Raw genomic sequence first — 19,340 nt, forward strand, 5'->3', positions numbered from 1 at the left:
AGCATTCTTTTACTATAAATTTTGGATTCAATTTTAAGGTTATGTTTTTATTGCTTTCAGATAAGTTACCTAAACTTGAAAACGTTAACAGTTTGACTAACTTTACCATCTCCCTTATTTCAATTCGCATTAAATTTAATGTTACTAGTAGTCATGTGTATAGGTGACATGAAAGAGCTTTGCTTCAGTTTGAAGTAAACTACCCTTTTAAAACAGGGAAGGGTAAGGTAACATGTTTGTTTTCTAGAAGAGGAGACAATTATAGGTAAAATGTCTATTTAGATTATTCACTTGGCTCTGTTGGTATTGGGATTTTTTTCTCTTCTATTTAATAATTAACTTTGGAAATATGTGGTTCAAAAATGACTGACTGGAACCTAAAAATGACGCCCAAGCATCACCAGTAGAAAACTAATTACGTAATGAAATGAGGATGTGATTTGGCCTCTAGGTCTTGTTTTGGTGTGTGTTTTTTTTTTTTAAATTTTAATATAAACAGCTTTAATTAAATCTACATGGTGGTATATATTTTAATTTTGTTTCTTAGTGCTTTTCTATTGTACAGTTTGGGTTGGAAAGTAGATTGCCAGTAAATCAGATTTGATTCCATTGCTTATTAATTACACTTGATTTGTGTAAATTTTAAAAACCATGATTTCAAAATGACATAGCTTTTAAAGGAAAGCAAGTTTTAATGTTAAAGCAGATTTGCACTTCCATTTTTTAAAATTTGTTTGATTTAAAAAATAGGGGAATGTAGTTGTCAATTCATTGCAATTTTTTTTACCTTCAATTAATGACGTATTCTTCACCCAAAAAAGAAAAAAAAACTAAGCTGTATTATCCCACTAGTGTACCTTCCTTCCTTTTTCCTCAAATCATCTCTTGCAGCTTTTTTTTAATGGACTAGTAATGTAATCTGTCAACGTGGTTTAATAATTTGGGTGAGTTTGTTTTGGATACAGTGGGATTCTTGTGCCCCTTCATCAATTCTTTTCTCAGTCAAATATGTTTTTAGGCTTGAAGGTGGCGTGTTTTTTTTGTTTGGTTGCTTTGACTTTTTGGTTTTTGTGATCTATGAGGAAGGACTCAAAGAACTTGAAAAATTATTTCTAATCTTTGCTAAGATTAATTCTAAGAACTATTGTCAGTTTATGTGCATATCCAGTTGAAGTTCTTAAGCCATAGAATTGGTTTCAGTATGAAGTGAGTGAAATTTGGAGCAAACCTCTGACTTAATACCAACAATTGTTTTCTGGTTTTGTTTTTCCTCAAAACAGGAAGGGGATGATTATGAAGTAGTTCCTAACAGTAACTTTTATGTATCCAGAACGGCCTACAGAGACAATACTTCTGTTTATCACATAAGTGGGAAGAAGAAAACATTTAAGGATGTTGGAAATCTTCTTCGAAGCCATGGAATTGACTTGGACCATAATAGATTTTTAATCTTACAGGTAAATTTATTAAAGATATTAGAGGTTCTCTCATTCTTTTTTTTTCTTTTTTCTTTCTTTTTTTTCTTTTTTTTAAAATAAAGTGTAAGGAATTTTTCCCTATTGGATGAATCCTGTATTTTTGAGGCCTTAAAGTACTGTAGCAGCACATCATGGTTTACATACTACAGTCAAGATGCGAATCATTATTTGCTGCTCTAGAAATTTAAGGAAATTCATTCAGAACTGTAATTTCATCATCATATGCCCATTTTATGTTTGGATGGACTGACATACTTGTTCCGCTCTAGCAGCACGTAAATATTGGCGTAGTAAAATAAATATTAAACACCAATATTATTGTGCTGCTTTAGCGTGACAGGGACATAGCAACTATTTATCATTTCTGTTTGTATTAAGATAACATTTTAAATGAGATTTGTTATCTTTTAATAGTTCTTTTCCTTTACTTTTGTTCTTGTTTGTCATCTCTACTAATATTATATACTTGAAAGAAAAAAACTCTATATACTTGGTGTTTCACAAATTTACCTGAGCACCTGATTTAACTTTTTTTTTTTTAATGCTTAGAATGGTCAATTAAAAGCTTATTCAAGCTCTTTGTTTTGTTTCAAATGGCCTACTTGAACCACTTCTACTGGAAGATCAGATGATATTTCATTCTTAAGTATCACAACTTTTAAAGTCTTTTTAAAGGAGTATAAAATTAAGTACCTGGTGTTAAGCTGATTTTTATTAGAAACCCTGTATTCTTTATCTGAGTAAAGGTATCTTCTACCAGTGTTGCTTGGTAAGAAAAATTCCTTATCTTCTCTGTCTTACCTTTCAAAAAAGTTCTTAGTGTAAAACATGGCTTTGTCAGACATATTAAAATCTCCTTTTGATTTAAGGCTATCTTCTTTTTCTTTGTTCTACCTACAGTCACCAAGGGCATAATAATAAAAGGAAAACTATATTGTGATATAGAAATAGCTGCTAATATTCTTTAGTGCCCTGTACTACTGATTTTAAACTACCTTGGGAATTTTGGTTTGATACTAAAAGTTTGATTAGTATGACTGAGTGTTCCCAGTAAGAAACTTATTAAGTGTTAGCCTCTATCTCCATTTTAGTCTATATTCTTCAGCTGCTTTTTTTTTTTTTTTTTTTTTAAATGTTACTTTTAGACGTACATAGTGTATGTAGAAGGTAAAAAAATATTCTGGGATGACTTATGTTAATATTTTCAGTTCATTTGTAATACTTCTATAACCTAAACTTATTAAACCTAACTTATCCATTTTAGGATGTTGGGAAATCATCAGCAGATATATTTCTAAATAAGATTTGAATTTACATAAATGTGGGATTAAAGCTGTGTGTGTGTGTGTGTTTTAATCAGATTTAACTTCTATGGACTTTTTGTATTCTGGGATTTGATTTGGTTAATTGTGGATTAAAGATGCCCCTTTAGAATACTAAATTTGATAGTGATACCATTTTGCAGGAACCTATCATTGTGTTTATCTTATTTGCTGTTTATTTACTGTCACGCAGTGATAATCAAAGTATTACACCTGTACATAGACTCATAAAAATAGGCTGCGTTTTAACCCTTGAAAGGGTGATTTTTTTCCCTTGATATTGCCTCTCTATACATAATTCAGTTAATAAAGGGAGCTAAATAAAGTAACTTCCCAAAGATGTAAATAAGAGTAGCTTTTAAATTGTAAACTTTATATTAAATATGTGCTTCTTGGGCTTCCCTGGTGGCTCAGTGGTTGGGAGTGCGCCTGCCGATGCAAGCGACACGGGTTCGTGCCCCGGTCCGGGAAGATCCCACATGCCGCGGAACGGCTGGGCGCGTGAGCCATGGCCGCGGAGCCTGTGCTCCGCAACGGCAGAGGCCACAACAGTGAGAGGCCCGCGTACCGCAAAAAAAAAAAAAATATATATATATATATATATATATATATATATATATATATATATATATATATATATATTAAGAAAAAGAAAAAATGTGCTTCTTAAGTGCCCAGGATGCTTAAGCCATTTGTCCTCATAATAATCTCAACCTTTTTATGTCATCTTAACAGTTACGTTATTTAAATCATTTTTAATACCGAGATAAACTTTTCCACGTTAACAAATTGAATTCCATTTGATTAAATTTACAGATGAGAACCTTAGAAACTCACCTGTTAGGAAGAAGAAACAGGGATTGGACTAGATAGAACTAATGATGCCCTATTTAAAAGTTTGAGGGAAAGTGGCAGTGGTTTCTATGGATTTTTATTTAGTTCCTTATCAAAATCTTAGACTCCTGCACTAGAGATTTAAAGCATTTGAAGGTAAGTAAGAATGCAGTTTTCATTACCTTATCTCCCACTAAATAACGTCTTAAATTGGAGACATCAGAATATCATCATCTAAGGCATAAGTGATTACTTTGAATAAAATGCATAGACTGTTTGGCCAGTGGTAGTGATTAACAACCTAAGGTAATTTAAAGCCAGCTAAAGTGAAAACTTATTTTGAAGACTAAAAAGCACTAAAGTTTAGAAGTCCATATGGGTAAACTTTTTTTAAAATTATTTATAATGGTATAGTAGGGTCTTCAAGTAGGCATTTCTAGTATTTGAAGTCATTTAAAATTTCATCGTTGACTATTTGAATGAATTCCTAATGAGTCACTATGCTGAGATGCTATAAATGATACAAAAATTGTAGAATTCCATTTCTTGTCCTTAGAGTCACTTATACACATGCCTTCCAGAAGTGTTAGATTATAATTGGCTGTTATGCTTTTTATGTTTGTACATTTCCCTGTTTATATATACCTTGTTCGGGAGCTGTTGTCCCATTGTTATAACCATCAGTGTAAACAAGTAGGGTTTTGTTAGATCTGTGTAGCATTTCATGGGTAGCTAGTTTTGTCACAGTTTTCAACTTCATATGCTTTTTGTCTTCATATTATAAAATCTAAACTAAAATTTAAAACAAGAACCAAAATTTTTTTCTTATTGTTTAGTAATTTGGAGATTGGATTAACCGAGATCTGAGTTGTTCCCTAGTCATCTTTCCCCTTTTCTTTTCAGTATACTTCTTCTAAGCCTGGCATAACATATAAGCTTATTTGGATTCTGATCTTTTAGCCTATAGAAATAAGTCTGTGCTATATCAAAAGAAATTTAGCTTTATCAATAGTACTTTAGTTATCCAAAAGTGTTTTGTTCAATTGCCTCAACTATATGAAAGAAAATAGGAAACTACCTCTAAGCATCCAAAATAGATATCCAGCAGTCTACCTCCTAAAGCATTGTCCTGTTTATGCACTTAATTTAGACAGATACTAACCTCAGTCATTTGGTTTCTTGCCCTCTGTTAGTTCACAAAGAGCAATTAGAATAAGATTTATCAGAATAAGAGAAAGAACAATAGCTTACATTACAGTGGAAATGGAGAAAATAAAAATATTACCAAGGCAAAATAAAATTTCAAAGCCTAGTAAATCTGGGCCATTTAATTTTGATGCAAACACCCATATTTACCTTAAACTTTCAGTTATTAGGAAAAGAGCTTTCTTATAGCTATATACTATATTTCAGTTTCCTGTGGTTCTTGCTTGCTAAAATTTGGGTTCTGTTTCAGTAAAGATAAAAAAGCATGGTACCTATTCATTCCTCTTAGATTTTTAAGCTGTATTCTTGTAAATTGAGGAACGCTATAAATGAATCACAATACCCTGGTTTGCTGTCCACTTCAATAAGTTATGGATTAGGCCTTGGATGTTATAAATATCCTCTTGAAATATGTTTGCTATTTTTATGTTACTTTAAAAAACCACAGATGGGGCTTCCCTGGTGGTGCAGTGGTTAAGAATCCACCTGCCAATGCAGGGGACATGGGTTCAAGTCCTGGTCCAGGAATATCCCACTTGCCACGGAGCATCTAGGCCCATGTGCCACAACTACTGAGCCTATACTCTAGAGCCTGCGAGCCACAACTACTGAGCCCACATGCCACAACTACTGAAGCCTGCGCGCCTAGAGCCCGTGCTCCACGAGAAGCCCACGCACTGCAACAAAGAGTAGAAGCCAGCACGCAGCAATGAAGACCCAATGCAGCCATAAATAAATAAATAAATAACTTTTTTAAAAAAACCCACAGATGGTATTTCCACAGTTGCTTAGTATCTCTGATATAGTGTGAATATAAATTAAAACATAGGAAGTCACTAGTAAACAACAGTGAAAAAAATTATTTAAAACCTTGTTTAGTATACTTAAGCTATAGAAAATAGAAATAACCATGGGGAGGCCCACAAAACTTTGCCAGCTTCAGATGGTAGCATATTAGCAACTTGAAACTTTTTTTTTGTCTCATCATGCTACCACTAGTTGTGATTTGGAGCTTTGAATGGTAAGGTGACTTTAAATTCAGGTTGATGCTTTAAAATTATTTCTGAAATGTGTTGAAGGTATTGCCCTAAATTAAAATGATATTCTATAATTTCACATGGGATAGGTACATTTTCTGAAATATGAGCAGTCCTCTAAGCAGACTGTCAACCCACAGATTATACAAGAAATGACACAAAATGGAAAAAGAAGGAAGAAAACAAATAGTAGCAGGTAGTAAGGCAGAGGACATCAAGGAACAGAACAACAAGAAAGGTCCCAGGTTGTCTGTCATTGAAATACCACAACAGTCCTAATTGTCACGTGACAGGTAGAAGCCTAAATGTTATAATAACCTGTTGATTCAATGGTGCTAATCTGATAATAACTGGTTTCTTTGTTTTTTTTGTTTTTAATGAATACCATATAATAAAACTGAATGTTATATGGGACTTGAGGTGGGGAACTATGTTGATTCATAAACGTCCTTGTCTTTCACTTGAAAATGTTTTTTTCTACCGGGCAACCTTGTTAAAATGAAAAGAAATCAGAGCTGTATATCCTTCATTTTAATTGGAAAGGGAAGAACAAGTAACCAAAAACAAGCAACCACTATGCTTTACTCAAAGCCAGGCAGTCTCCTAATGGTGGTATTCCATCCCTTTAATAATTTGGTCAGGAAAAGTGTGATGCCTTTAGGAATATTTTTATCATTCTTACACCAAATCATAACTTCAGGTTATCTGAAAAGTGTATACTTAAATAATACCTTATAGTGATTTGACTCAGACATGTAAGTTCTCTTGGCATGGTTTTTCATTTTTCTTAAAATGTGTTCAGATATTCAAATTGAATTAGGTAGAATATTAGACTATCAGGTGTCAGATATTTGGACTGTTAACACTAATACAAAAAAGTTAAACTGACTACCTCCAGATCAGTGATTCTCAGCTGGGGGTAGTTTTGCATCCTCACCCCCAGTATATTTAGCATTGTCTGGAGATAGTTTGGGATGTTACAGCTGGGGGAAGCCTGATGCTGCTGACATCTAGTGGGTAGAGGTCAGAGATGTTATTAAACATGCTGTGATACCCAGCATAGCTCCCCACAACAAAGAGTATTCAGCCCAAAATGTCAGTAATGTTGATAAGCCCTGTCTAGATAACAACTGAGTAAGAAGTCTCTTGGCTTCTTCAGTGGAGAAGTGGAGTCCCTGTTGTAATCTAAAGCTTTGGACACTCTTCCAGGCTTAAATCCTGTCTGAAACTTAAAATTGTTGTGAAAATATTTGGAAAAAAACTGATAATTGAAAGCAGAATAAAACATTTTATATAAATAGCTACATATTTTAAACACTAATATTTAGTGAAAACTAAATCATACATACCCAAGGTTGCAGAGAAATCTAAAAAATAACAGGCTCTTAGGATAACATTTCACTTTGTATTTATAATCATGTCCTGTTGTCAAAGTACAGAAAAGTAATCACCTGTAAAAAATGTTTAAAATTATGCCCTTTAATGAGTAGATTTTTTTTTTTTTAACGCGGAATCTTAGTTCCCTGACCAGGGATCGCACCCAATGCCCCCTGCAGTGGAAGTGCAGAGCCCTAACCACTGGACTGCCAGGGAAGTCCCTAATGAGTAGATTTTTAAATGAGCTGTTTTATCCTTTCTTTTATCTTTAAATTTTTTTACCTTGTATAATTATGTTGAGGATTTTGGTAAATGTGACCCTTTGTCATTAGCAAGTTTTACCCCAGATTTTTAAGGTTCATTCATAAATACATATTGTAGATATTTAAATTGAGAAAGACTATATGCTTTTTTTAATATATAATTTTTTTTAATGTTTTTCAGTCTTTGTTATTTTGCAGAAATAAAGGGGTATTTTTTTTTTTCTATTTGTCCCTTTTCTTCTGTTGTAATAATACAGAGTACAAGCAGGCTACTGGTGTGAAGTAAAGTAGCAGCAATTTGCCTGAGCATTGTTCAGACAAAATTTTCTTCCCCATCAAATTAAATGGCTGCCTGGAAGTCAGCCTTGAAAGTTACTGATTGTGAATTTTTTTCTTCTTTTCTCTTTGTAATTAAACTGCATAAATACAAATATATAATGTTAATCTAAGATTTTATAATTACAGTTCAAAAGTTGTAATAATGATTACAAGCAAAAGTTTTCCAATTTTGTATGTACCAGGATCTTTAGTTTCCAGTCAGTTGGATTTCTTCTATTAATATTATTACCATGAGAAATAGTAATATTTTCTTTTTCATTTAATGGTCTTGTTTTTAGAAAGTTACAGCATTAAGTTTGAGACATTCTTACGAAGCCCAGCGCTTGCTGAGGAACTCATAACACCAGGTTTATAGAGAAACCTTAATGATACTAACCATCTTGGGACAGGATTCCTACTACAGTTTAACCATGAAGGGTCTTTTTGAAAATTCTTTGTTTTAGAATAGGAGCTATAATTCTGTTGTTAATAGTTGAAAATGTTGCCACAATGATTTAATTGTAGATTGTATGAATACTTTGCTGAATTTTGCTTAAAACTCTTGAGTATCAGTGGAGAGAACATTTTTACTTTTATTAAATGTCTTTAAGCTACTGATTTAAATCATTTAGTTTTTCATTACTGTTGGATTTGTTCATTGTTTCTAGTTCTCACTTAAGGTTGATGTAGGTAAACATATGCAATGAGTGTGAAATACTACTTTTTTTAAAGGGTGAAGTTGAACAAATTGCTATGATGAAACCGAAAGGCCAGACTGAACATGATGAGGGTATGCTTGAATATTTAGAAGACATAATTGGTTGTGGACGGCTAAATGAACCTATTAAAGTCTTGTGTCGGAGATTTGAAATATTAAATGAACACAGAGGAGAGAAGGTGAATCTTCTGTAGACTTTAGTTGTACTGTAAACCAGAATGTTTTCTGTATTAACTAATTTTACTGAGCCAGATATTCAAGTTACAGTCATAATTATTCAGGCAAAGCTTAGTGTTTTAGGTTGAATTTTATATTTTTCTTATTGGCATTTCAGAGGAACTTTGTTATTAATGTAGTTTATATGTTTTTTATCTAATGTTGGCATATTTTAAATTCAGATTGCTCAAATACACTTCATATGAACAATCTCTACACTTTTAACTTTTGTAGTTAAACAGAGTTAAGATGGTGGAAAAGGAAAAGGATGCCTTAGAAGGAGAGAAAAACATAGCCATTGAATTTCTTACCTTGGAAAATGAAATATTTAGAAAAAAGAATCATGTTTGTCAATATTACATGTAAGTACCTTAATTTATCAATTTTTGTATTAGTTTCTGGCAGTAAGTCTAAGCCCTTCTCTTTTCCCATATTAGAGAAATGTGAAGACTGAAGTTTAAAAAATTCTAAAAGTTGTTTTATGTGATGAATTCATTAAATTAGGGTTGTTTACCGTAGTATCAAAGTTGACTTTTAAGTATCCTACTTTAAGTTGGGAGGTGGGTTCACAAGTATTACTATGCTTAATAGTTTTACATATACATGCTTTTGAATTCATATAATAGTAGATCTAATTTTGTTTATATGGAGCCTATTTTGTTCCTAATTCTAGCCTTGACCCTGGGTTGGTTTCCCCCTTCCCTGTCAGTAATCCTAGGTAATTGTTAATTGACTGTGATTAAGAATATGATTTTAGTAAAATAGAGAATTTTAGAAATGGTATTTTAAGATCTCTATCTTTTTTTTCCTCTCTAGTTATGATCTGCAGAAACGAATTGCTGAAATGGAGACTCAAAAGGAAAAAATTCATGAAGATACCAAAGAAATTAATGAGAAGAGCAATATACTGTCAAATGAAATGAAAGCTAAGAATAAAGATGTAAAAGATGTAGAGAAGTAATAATCTTTTGGAAAGTACTAAAAGTATTTAGATTATTTAATTACATTTTATTGCATGTATGTGTGTGTCTGTATATAAACTTACTGCCAGCACATACGTGTAATACATTTGCCAGCATATAAAATGGTCTCCTTTTGCAAACAAAAAACTTAATTGACCTACATCTAGTTGATTATGATTATCACAGATTTGAGTGCCCAACACTGGTCTTAAAATAATGCAGGATGCTACCCCCTAGTGGCAGAACATAATAACACAAGACATCATAGCAAACATAAGCATTTAACCTGACAGGTTAGTTGTCTTAAAGTTTTCTCATTACCTTTCTCATATCAATCTTCAATGACACCAATATCCCTTACCTATGCAGTTTTCTTTTTTATTCTTTAAAATGAGTTTTGCTTATTTTTTATGGTCAAATTTTTCTGTACCTAGACATCATAGTCATTATTTCCAATCCAGCTTAGAAGGACAAAATAACTCCTATAGTCACACATTTTAACAGCTCCCTCAAATATGGGTGGAGGAGAGGGTCAGCTTGAAACAGGATCCTACCTTAGAAGAACTTGGATACATTTATAACCAGGCAAGGTATATAAGGTGGCTTACATTTATAACCAGGCAAGGTATATAAGGTGGCTTTAAAATATCGGAATATCCAAAATAGTGACAGAATTTTCTTACTTTGCTAGGAAGCTGAACAAAATTACAAAATTTATTGAGGAGAACAAAGAAAAATTTACAAAACTAGATTTGGAAGATGTTCAAGTTAGGGAAAAATTAAAACATGCTACAAGTAAAGCCAGAAAACTGGAAAAACAACTTCAAAAAGATAAAGAAAAGGTAAGTTATAGGGGGGAAATTCTTAAAATTTCAGGTCTGAATATCACATGCAGTTTTTATTATTTTTCATGAATGTTCTTGCGCCATACTACCTAAGAGAATGGAATGTTACGTGTTTCAGGATTTATTTCAACCTGATTTTTCCCCAAAGGGAAATTCTGTATCCATTGACTTTGAGTTTTAGAGCTTATGTTTCTGATGTACATTGTTGGCAAAATATTTACCAAATCAGCAATTCTATTTTGGTGACAAAGTAATTTTCTTCTTCCTAGAGTGTATGATTTAAAAAGATGTTTTTGGCTACATATCATAGATTTTTTAAAATAGTACCTTTGTCTGCAGAAATCAAGTTAAGAGTATCAGCAGGAGTTTCCCCTTAAAAAGGAGGAAGGGGAAGTTCATAATATACAGCAAGTGGTTGATTAGCTAGACTGAGGTTTGAACAAAAGAAAGATGAGGTTTAGACCAGAATGCCTAACTTGCTAGGAGCCAGACTAATAAATCAATTAATTTGGGGTGTTTCAAACTATATTCATGGTTTAATCCGATATTAATAGATGAGTCACATAAAGCCCCTCCCCTCAAAAAAGTTTTGTACCGGGCTTCCTTGGTGGTGCAGTGGTTGAGAATCCGCCTGCCAATGCAGGGAACATGGGTTCGAGCCCTGGTCCAGGAAGATCCCACATGCCGTGGAGCAACTAAACCCGTGTGCCACAGCTACTGAGCCTGCGCTCTAGAACCCGCGAGCCACAACTACTGAGCCCGCGTGCTGCAACTACTGAAGCCCACGCACCTAGAGCCTGTGCTCTGCAACAAGAGAAGCCACTGCAATGAGAAGCCCACGCACCACAACAAAGAGTAGCCCCCCGATTGCCACAACTAGAGAAAGCCCACGTGCAGCAATGAAGACCCAATGCAGCCAAGAGTAAAATAAAATAATAAATTTATTTTTTTAAAATAGTTTTGTACCATATAATTACATGGTAATTATAAGACAGGCTCTGCTTTACCTTGTAAGCATTTTCTGAATGCATTTGTTCACAGAATACTTTATGCTCAGTACAGTAACACATCTATGTGAGTCAGTGTTTGAGGGACACCATTTTGGGAAATGTTTAATTTCTCTGGTATTAGATAATCAGAATAAACAAAATATCATGGATTTGATAGAAACCCCTGAATTGGGCAGATTAAGCCAAATGTAACTGTAGTAGAGATAATTAGCTTTTAGGCATCAACTGTGGAAAAGTGATTACTACTGGAAGGTATTAATGGAATAAAATATATTAGTCCTGTGTGGTGACTCTGGAAGGGTAAAGTTGGGAAAGATCTTAGGATTTGAGGGAGACTAGGGGTGTATGGGTAATTTGTGGTAAGTTGTAATGTACTTTGAAGGGTACTTTAGGGAATTCCATGTACTCAGACCATATTCACAGGTGAAGAAGGATAATTACAGCCTAAAGTTGGAGCAGAAAGAAGATCTACTGCTCAGCGAGGAAGAAATGTCTTCCATAAGGAGTCAGGAATTCGTAGAATTAGTTTTACCATTAGACTGAGAGAACATAGAAATTGCATCAGATGCTTAAGGAAGTACTTGCTAAAGCTAGCTGCTTCAAACCTAATTACAATGAAAACTGCAAAGATCTAGAAGATCCTGAGAAATGCTTTTAAGTAAGCCAAATATTGATGGTGTTGGATATCCTAAAGGTACATGCTTCTAGTAACTTTAATTTGTTTTATAATGTTAGGTTGAAGAATTTAAAAGTATACCTGCCAAGAGTAAGAATATCATAACTGAGACAACAACTAGAAACAATGCCCTTGAGAAAGAAAAAGAAAAAGAAGAAGAAAAATTAAAGGAAGTTATGGATAGCCTTAAACAGGAAACACAAGGGCTTCAGAAAGAAAAAGAAGTAAGATTTCTTTATTGGTTGGCATATATTTTGGTGGCTTTTTTTTTTTTAATCTTGAAGATTGTTTTTATAGTAATATTAAAAAATGAACTGGTAAAAGAAAAAGTTTGGACTTTTAATATCTACCATTCCTAAAAATGGTCAGCCTAGACTCCCTTTTTTGTTTTTTGCTTTCTCGTTTTAAAAAAAAGTTAACGAAAACTTACAGTGGTAGAAGAAAATACTCATCAAATACTTTGTTTTTTGTGCAGTTCTTCGTTACACATTGACTTCATCATCAAATTTTCTTTTTCATCTTCTCTTAAATTATTTTCTTGGTAATTTATTGGTTACTACCTATAAATGCTTGGGACCACACTAACCATAGATGACATCTCCTTTCTTTGCTTCTGTAGCTCTTCTGTAATAGTTTTAAAACCATGGCTCATGTGTCAGTTCTTGGCTCAAATCCTAGGTCAATCACTTATTATCTCTGAACTTGTTCAGGTTATGTCTCCAAGTTATCTTCCTCAAAATGCGGAAGAAAATATTACCCATCTTGTGAATCTTCGTGAAAATAAAACGTGTGTTTACTTACATAAAGTGCCTAGAAAGTAAGGAATTAATAATTATTAGCTACTACGTTATGTTAGCACTTTACTAAAACAAGAGTGTGAGATTGTCTCATTGATATGTCTTGTCTCCCCAACAAGAGTATAAGCACAGAGTTTAGCTATCTTTGTTTATATTCACCACAACCTTTTAGACAACACTGAGCATGTTAAATAGATATTTAATAGATGACAGTAATAGAGTTGAATTGACTTTCATTACTTAAGTCAGTTACATAAGACCTTTGTTAATTATACCTCCATGAAGTGTTTTGGAGTTTCTTTACAGACTAAATTGATTCTGTTTTGAAATATGTACATGTTCTAATATCATACTATATTACTGGGCCAATGCTTTGTATGTGAAATAAAAGGGTTAGGCTTTCGTAAGGGCTTTTCTTATTCCATTATTCTAATTAGATCCTTTCTATACAGTCAGCTACAGTAGTCCAAAATTTCTACTCACTCATCAAATTATGACTTGTGTTGGGGATTACCTCACCTTACCTCTAAAACTTAAAAAGATTTCCAACATAAATATACTTGAGGAAACTTTCTGCTGAGTAGTCCTTATACTTTACTGTTTTAGGTAAGGTAATGTGGAAAGACCATGGAATCTAGATTTCAGATCCACATTTTTCTCTTTCACCACTCTTTCTTTGTCATTTTAATCTCTAAATTGAGATATTAGATATTAGTATGGTATCTATACCTCGTTAAGCTCTTGTGAAATTAGTTGGGAAAAGACTATATACCATGAACATTCACAACTGGGCAAAAACTGTTAGTCCATTCCACTTGTGAGATTATTTCTGTATATTGTGCTTGTAGAATCTATTAAGTTAAATTCAAATTGTATGGTTTCCATTTCAGTTTAGGTTTGAAAACACATATTTCGGATTTAATGGGGTCTATCACATTTTAACAGAGTCGAGAGAAAGAACTTATGGATTTCAGCAAATCAGTAAATGAAGCACGTTCAAAGATGGATGTAGCCCAATCAGAACTTGATATCTATCTCAGTCGTCATAATACCGCAGTGTCTCAATTAAGTAAGGCCAATGAAGCTCTAATGGCAGCTTCTGAGACTCTCAAAGAAAGGAAAGCTGCAATTGGAGATATAGAGGCAAAACTCCCTCAAACTGAACATGAACTAAAGGAGGTAAATCTTTTCTTCTGTATTTCATCGGAACATTGTTTATGAACCCTACTTTAATTTATTTTTATATTTACATACATATTTTTTTTAATCAACATCTTTTTTAAAAAATTTATTTTATTTTTGGCTGTGCGGAGTCTTCGTTGCTGTGCACAGGCCTTCTCTAGTTGCAGTGAGTGTGGGCCCCTCTTTGTTGCGGTGCGTGGGCTTCTCATCGCAGTGGCTTCTCTTGTTGTGGAGCATGGGCTCTTGGTGCGTAGGCTTCAGTAGTTGTGGCACACGGGCTTAGTTGCTCCGTGACGTGGGATCTTCCCTGACCAGGGCTCGAACCCGTGTCCCCTGCATTAGCAGGCAGATCCTTAACCACTGTGCCACCAGGGAAGTCCTGATCTCAACATCTTAAGTGACTGGTACATAGATATTTTTGTTGTTATTGTTTGGTGTAATCTTTCCCAAAAGAATGGGGTTAATATTTCAGTATTCTATCTGATACGAATCGAGACTATCAAGAAGCTGCGTTCTCCCTTCAAGTGTCAAACAGCAAATAATATCACTGCCGCCACCGTTATTTCCCAAGGTAAAAATTTAAACAAAAGAAAGTTTTTTGTTTCCCTAAATCTAAGTGTAGACAACTTCGTCAATGGTAAAGGAAAATCACAAATAAGTGTAAGTGTGTGTGTGAACAAATATGCAAGTCAACTATCTTAGTGTATTTTTTTCTGTTTTTGAATTTATGAATGTATTTTCTTTGTTGGGACTGCAAGTTGTTAAACTAATCAAGACATCTGGCTTATTAGCTCATCCATGTTCTCTGCTATCCTTGAGTGAATTAGACATATAAGCAATTTCATAACTTTAACCTCCAAAGAAAGCATCATTAGGCAAGATGGCAATAGAAAATGCTGCTTGGAGAGAAATTACACTGAAAATGAAGTCTTTTTCATTTTAGTAAATGCACACCGCTTGGTCATCAGAGAACTTCATGGCCGTGTAGAATTTAAATGTAAACTTAAGTTATATTCAGTGACTACTTCTATCCTCCTCGTGATTCAGTTTATTTTTGGAGAAATTACATCTGTAACTTGAGCTTTTATCAATACTTTAAACCAGTATGACTGGTAATACATGTAATAATTTAAAGCCAGGAAGTGAAGGAGAATAGAATGTCAGTTAGAAAAATGGCTGCTCTAACTTGGAGATTGAGAAACTGAGAATTAGGCTTTTTGTGTACATGTGTGTGGTTCCTCTTGTTGGCAGCCTGACGTTTTTGTTTAGCAATAGTACTGTTCACTCATCACGCTCTCCTTCATTTCAGAGCTATGCTTTTTTTGTTCTTTGTTTTCCTTTATTTAATTAGATATAATAATATATGCTATATAATACTATATAATAAATCTCCTTTTATTTAAAAAGCAAGGCACAGTGTAATGATAGCCCTGCCCCGTCACCCATGACTAGAGTCCTGTATTGAGGTCTGTTTTTGATTAGTGTAAGAATATAAGAATTAGGACACATTTATGTGTAACTGTGTGGTGCCAAACTGATTTCCACAACCCTAACTCTTCTAGCTCTAGCAGTCAGTGCACTGCTCCTAGGTCTATATTGTGTTTATATTCCTTATTATTGACCCAAATTATTTATGCCCCCTTTAAAACAGAAAACCCATCCATATTTTTCAAAATCAAACCAACGGTTGCAATGTGACAGCTTAGTCCTGGTTCAAGTGTTGATTTTTGGCCTTTCCTTCTTTTATTAGGTATTACAACTAATTCTATACTGTGATAGGGTGTAACCTTCTGGGATTCATTTTCTTTCTTTTCACCTTTAGAAAGAAAAACAACTTCAAAAACTTACACAAGAAGAAATAAATTTCAAAAGTTTTGTTCGTGATCTTTTCCAAAAAGTTGAAGAAGCAAAGAGTTCCTTAGCAATGAATCGAAGTAGGGGGAAAGTCCTTGATGCAATAATTCAAGAAAAAAAATCTGGCAGAATTCCAGGAATATATGGAAGATTGGTAAAGTAAATTTATTTGTAAATGACTATACATTTTTCTCAGAAATTATAATTTTCTTACCTTGACTTAACTGTATATTAAGTGTCTCTGTACATAAAATAACATTTACTTTTTGTTTCTTTTAAAGGACATTCATTTTTAAACATTTTGCTCTTATACTCAGGCATGATAAAATTCTTTGTGGTATGGATTTGTTCATGTTACAGATAATTCTGGGGTTTTTAAAAATTTTTTATAATTATAGTCATTTTAAGAAAGTGATCCAACTCTAGTGATAAACTTAACAAACTCCTTTTTCTTTTTTAAAAAAAATAAGAACTTGATAAATTATATTCTGGGTTTTATACCATTATACTAAAGGTTGCGGCTAGAGTTTAGGAAAATCAACAAGGGATGATGTCAAAACCCAAGGCTAGGGATAGTGGGTACCTGAAGCCTGAGCTCCTGAGCCTGAAGAAGGAAGGGAGCTGTGGCCAGCTAGAAGGTGGCTGGAAGAAAATGGGGATAGCTAATTTATTAATAGACTGAGAAGCAGATTTACATAATCTTAAATGGCTTTCAATAATTCAGTTTTATTATTCTATAAGTCATTTTGCTTATAATACTTTTAGATTTCAAGTCTTCACATTATACGTTTTCATTTACATGCAGTGAAAACAGTTCTCTCATTTTGTGCTCATTAAAAATTCAAACTGTATATCCATAAGGTTTTTTTTTTAAGGTAGATTAAAAATTCTAGTAGTTATTGCCTTTGCAGAAGAGAAAGGTTGAATGTGAGGAACACTTAAATTTTTCATTGTGTACCCTTTTTGTACTGTTTAAAACCATATGTAGGTATAGTTCAGTTAAACGCAACTTGAAAAATCTATATGAAATACTAATAAAATGATCCTGTGCCTAATTCCTTGCTGATTATGTGTTGATTTCCCCCCCTTCTCTCAATTATTAGGGGGACTTAGGAGCAATTGATGAAAAATATGATATTGCTATTTCATCCTGTTGTCATGCATTAGACTACATTGTTGTTGATTCTATTGATACGGCCCAAGAATGTGTAAACTTCCTTAAAAGACAAAATATTGGAGTTGCAACCTTTATAGGTTTGGATAAGGTGGGTATTCATAATCTACCTGTAATTTAGTTTTTAAGTGCCAAGTGTTTTTTGACTTTGAATCCTAGCTTTTTTTTTCATAGTTATTTAAGTGAACACCTGATAGGTTTTTGGTTTGGTTTGGTTTTTTGCGGTACGTGGGCCCCTCACCGCCGCAGCCTCTCCTGCTGCGGAGCACAGGCTCCGGATGCGCAGGCCCAGCGGCCATGGCCCACAGGCCCAGCCACTCCGCGGCATGCGGGATCCTCCTAGACCGGGGCACGAACCCGCGTCCCCTACATCGGCAGGCGGACCCTCAACCACTGCGCCACCAGGGAAGCCCCACCTGATAGGTTTCGAGGATTATATTAGGCTCTGGGGTTACATGGTTGTGAAGAAAAATCCTCTACTGCCTCCCTTAAAGGAATATACATTCCAGTGTTACAGTGACTGGTAGTTTGCATTTCTAACTTCCATCATCAATAACTACTTTTAAAAAAAAGAAAAGAAACACTTACTGAGATGCAATTCACAATCATAACATTCATTATTTTAAAATATGTAGTTCAGCAGGTTTTTTAGTACATGCACATGGTCTGGATTGTTCAATCATGACCACTGTCTAATTCCACAATATTTTCATCACCCCAAAAGAGGAACCCCATACTCATTAGGAGTCACTACCCCTATTCTCCCACCCCTCCATCCCCCTGCAACCTTTCATCTACTTTTTGTCTCTAGATTTACATATTCTGGACATTTTGTATAAATGAAATCATATAATATGTAGCCTTTTGCGTATGGCTTCTTTAACTTACTTTTCAAAGGTCATCCATGTTGAGACTTCCCTGGTGGTCCAGTGGTTAAGAATTCACACTTCCACTGTGGGGTGTAGGGTCAATCCCTGGTCAGGGAACTAAGATCCTGCATGCCATGTGGTGTGGCCAAAAATAAATAAATAAGTTCCTTCTCTTCGCTTTGCAGGGGGTGGGGCTCATACATGTGTATCAGCACTTCATTCCTTTTTACTGCCAAATGATATTCCATTATATGATGTAGCGCAGTTTGTTTATTCATCAATTGATGGACATTTGGGTTGTTTCCATGTTTTGGCTATTATGGTTAATGCTGCCACGAACATTCATGTACACAGGTTTTTGTACGACATCTTTTCATGTGCTTATTTATTGGCCATTTGTTTATCTTTGGAGAAAAATCTTCACATTCTTTGCCCATTTGTTAATTGGTTTGTCTTACTGTTGAATTGTAAGAATTCTTTATATATTCTGGATACAAGTCTCTTGTCAGGTATGTAATTTGCAAATGTTTTCTCCTATTCTGTGAGCTCTTTTCACATTCTTGATGGTGTCCTCTGAAGCAAAAAATTTACATAGAAGTCCAGTTTATTTATTTTTAGTTCCTTGTATTTTGGGTGTCATATCTAAGAAACTACTGTGTAATCCAATGGCAGGGTGATTTACCTCTGTTTTCTAAGAGTTTTACGGCTTTAGGTTTTAAATTTAGTTTTTTAATCCTTATTAAGTTAATTTTATAATGTGGTGTAAAGTAGGGGTCCAACTCTACTCTTTTGGATATCGGGTTGTTCCAGCACCATTTGTATTCTTTCCCTGTTGAATTTTCTTGGCACCCTCATCAAAAATCAACCGATCATAAATGTAAGGGTTTATTTCTGGACTCTTCATTTATCTATATATCTGTCCTTAAACTGATACCACATTGTCTTGATTACAGCTTTGTAGTAAACTTTAAAATAAGGAGTCCTTTCATTTTGTTCTTTAATATCAAGAGTGTCCTGGGGTTTTTGTTTTATTTTTAGTCTATTGTAAATGGAATTTTCTTAATCTCATTTTCAGATTATTCATTGCTAGTGTATAGAAATACAGTTAATTTCTGCACATTGATCTTGTATTCTGCAACTTTGCTGAATTCATGTTAGTTCTAATAGTTTCTTAATGTATGGATTCCTCTGGATTTTAATAC

General features: G+C 34.0%; 1 protein-coding gene across 3 annotated transcripts in view; it reads left to right on the forward strand.

Moving 5' to 3' along the window:
- Positions 1-19,340, forward strand: part of SMC4 (structural maintenance of chromosomes 4) — a 35,133-nt gene that overhangs the window by 3,323 nt on the left and 12,470 nt on the right. For all 3 annotated transcript variants that reach the window (XM_059064978.2, XM_067033943.1, XM_067033944.1), the window contains exons 5-13: positions 1,281-1,457; positions 8,568-8,732; positions 9,004-9,131; positions 9,586-9,726; positions 10,423-10,573; positions 12,322-12,486; positions 14,005-14,238; positions 16,064-16,249; positions 17,199-17,360. In XM_059064978.2, the coding sequence (XP_058920961.1) occupies positions 1,281-1,457; positions 8,568-8,732; positions 9,004-9,131; positions 9,586-9,726; positions 10,423-10,573; positions 12,322-12,486; positions 14,005-14,238; positions 16,064-16,249; positions 17,199-17,360 (1,509 nt within the window). The remainder of the gene's footprint in view (positions 1-1,280; positions 1,458-8,567; positions 8,733-9,003; positions 9,132-9,585; positions 9,727-10,422; positions 10,574-12,321; positions 12,487-14,004; positions 14,239-16,063; positions 16,250-17,198; positions 17,361-19,340) is intronic.

Source organism: Kogia breviceps, chromosome 5 (genome assembly GCF_026419965.1).
Source record: "Kogia breviceps isolate mKogBre1 chromosome 5, mKogBre1 haplotype 1, whole genome shotgun sequence".
NCBI lineage: Eukaryota > Metazoa > Chordata > Mammalia > Artiodactyla > Physeteridae > Kogia > Kogia breviceps.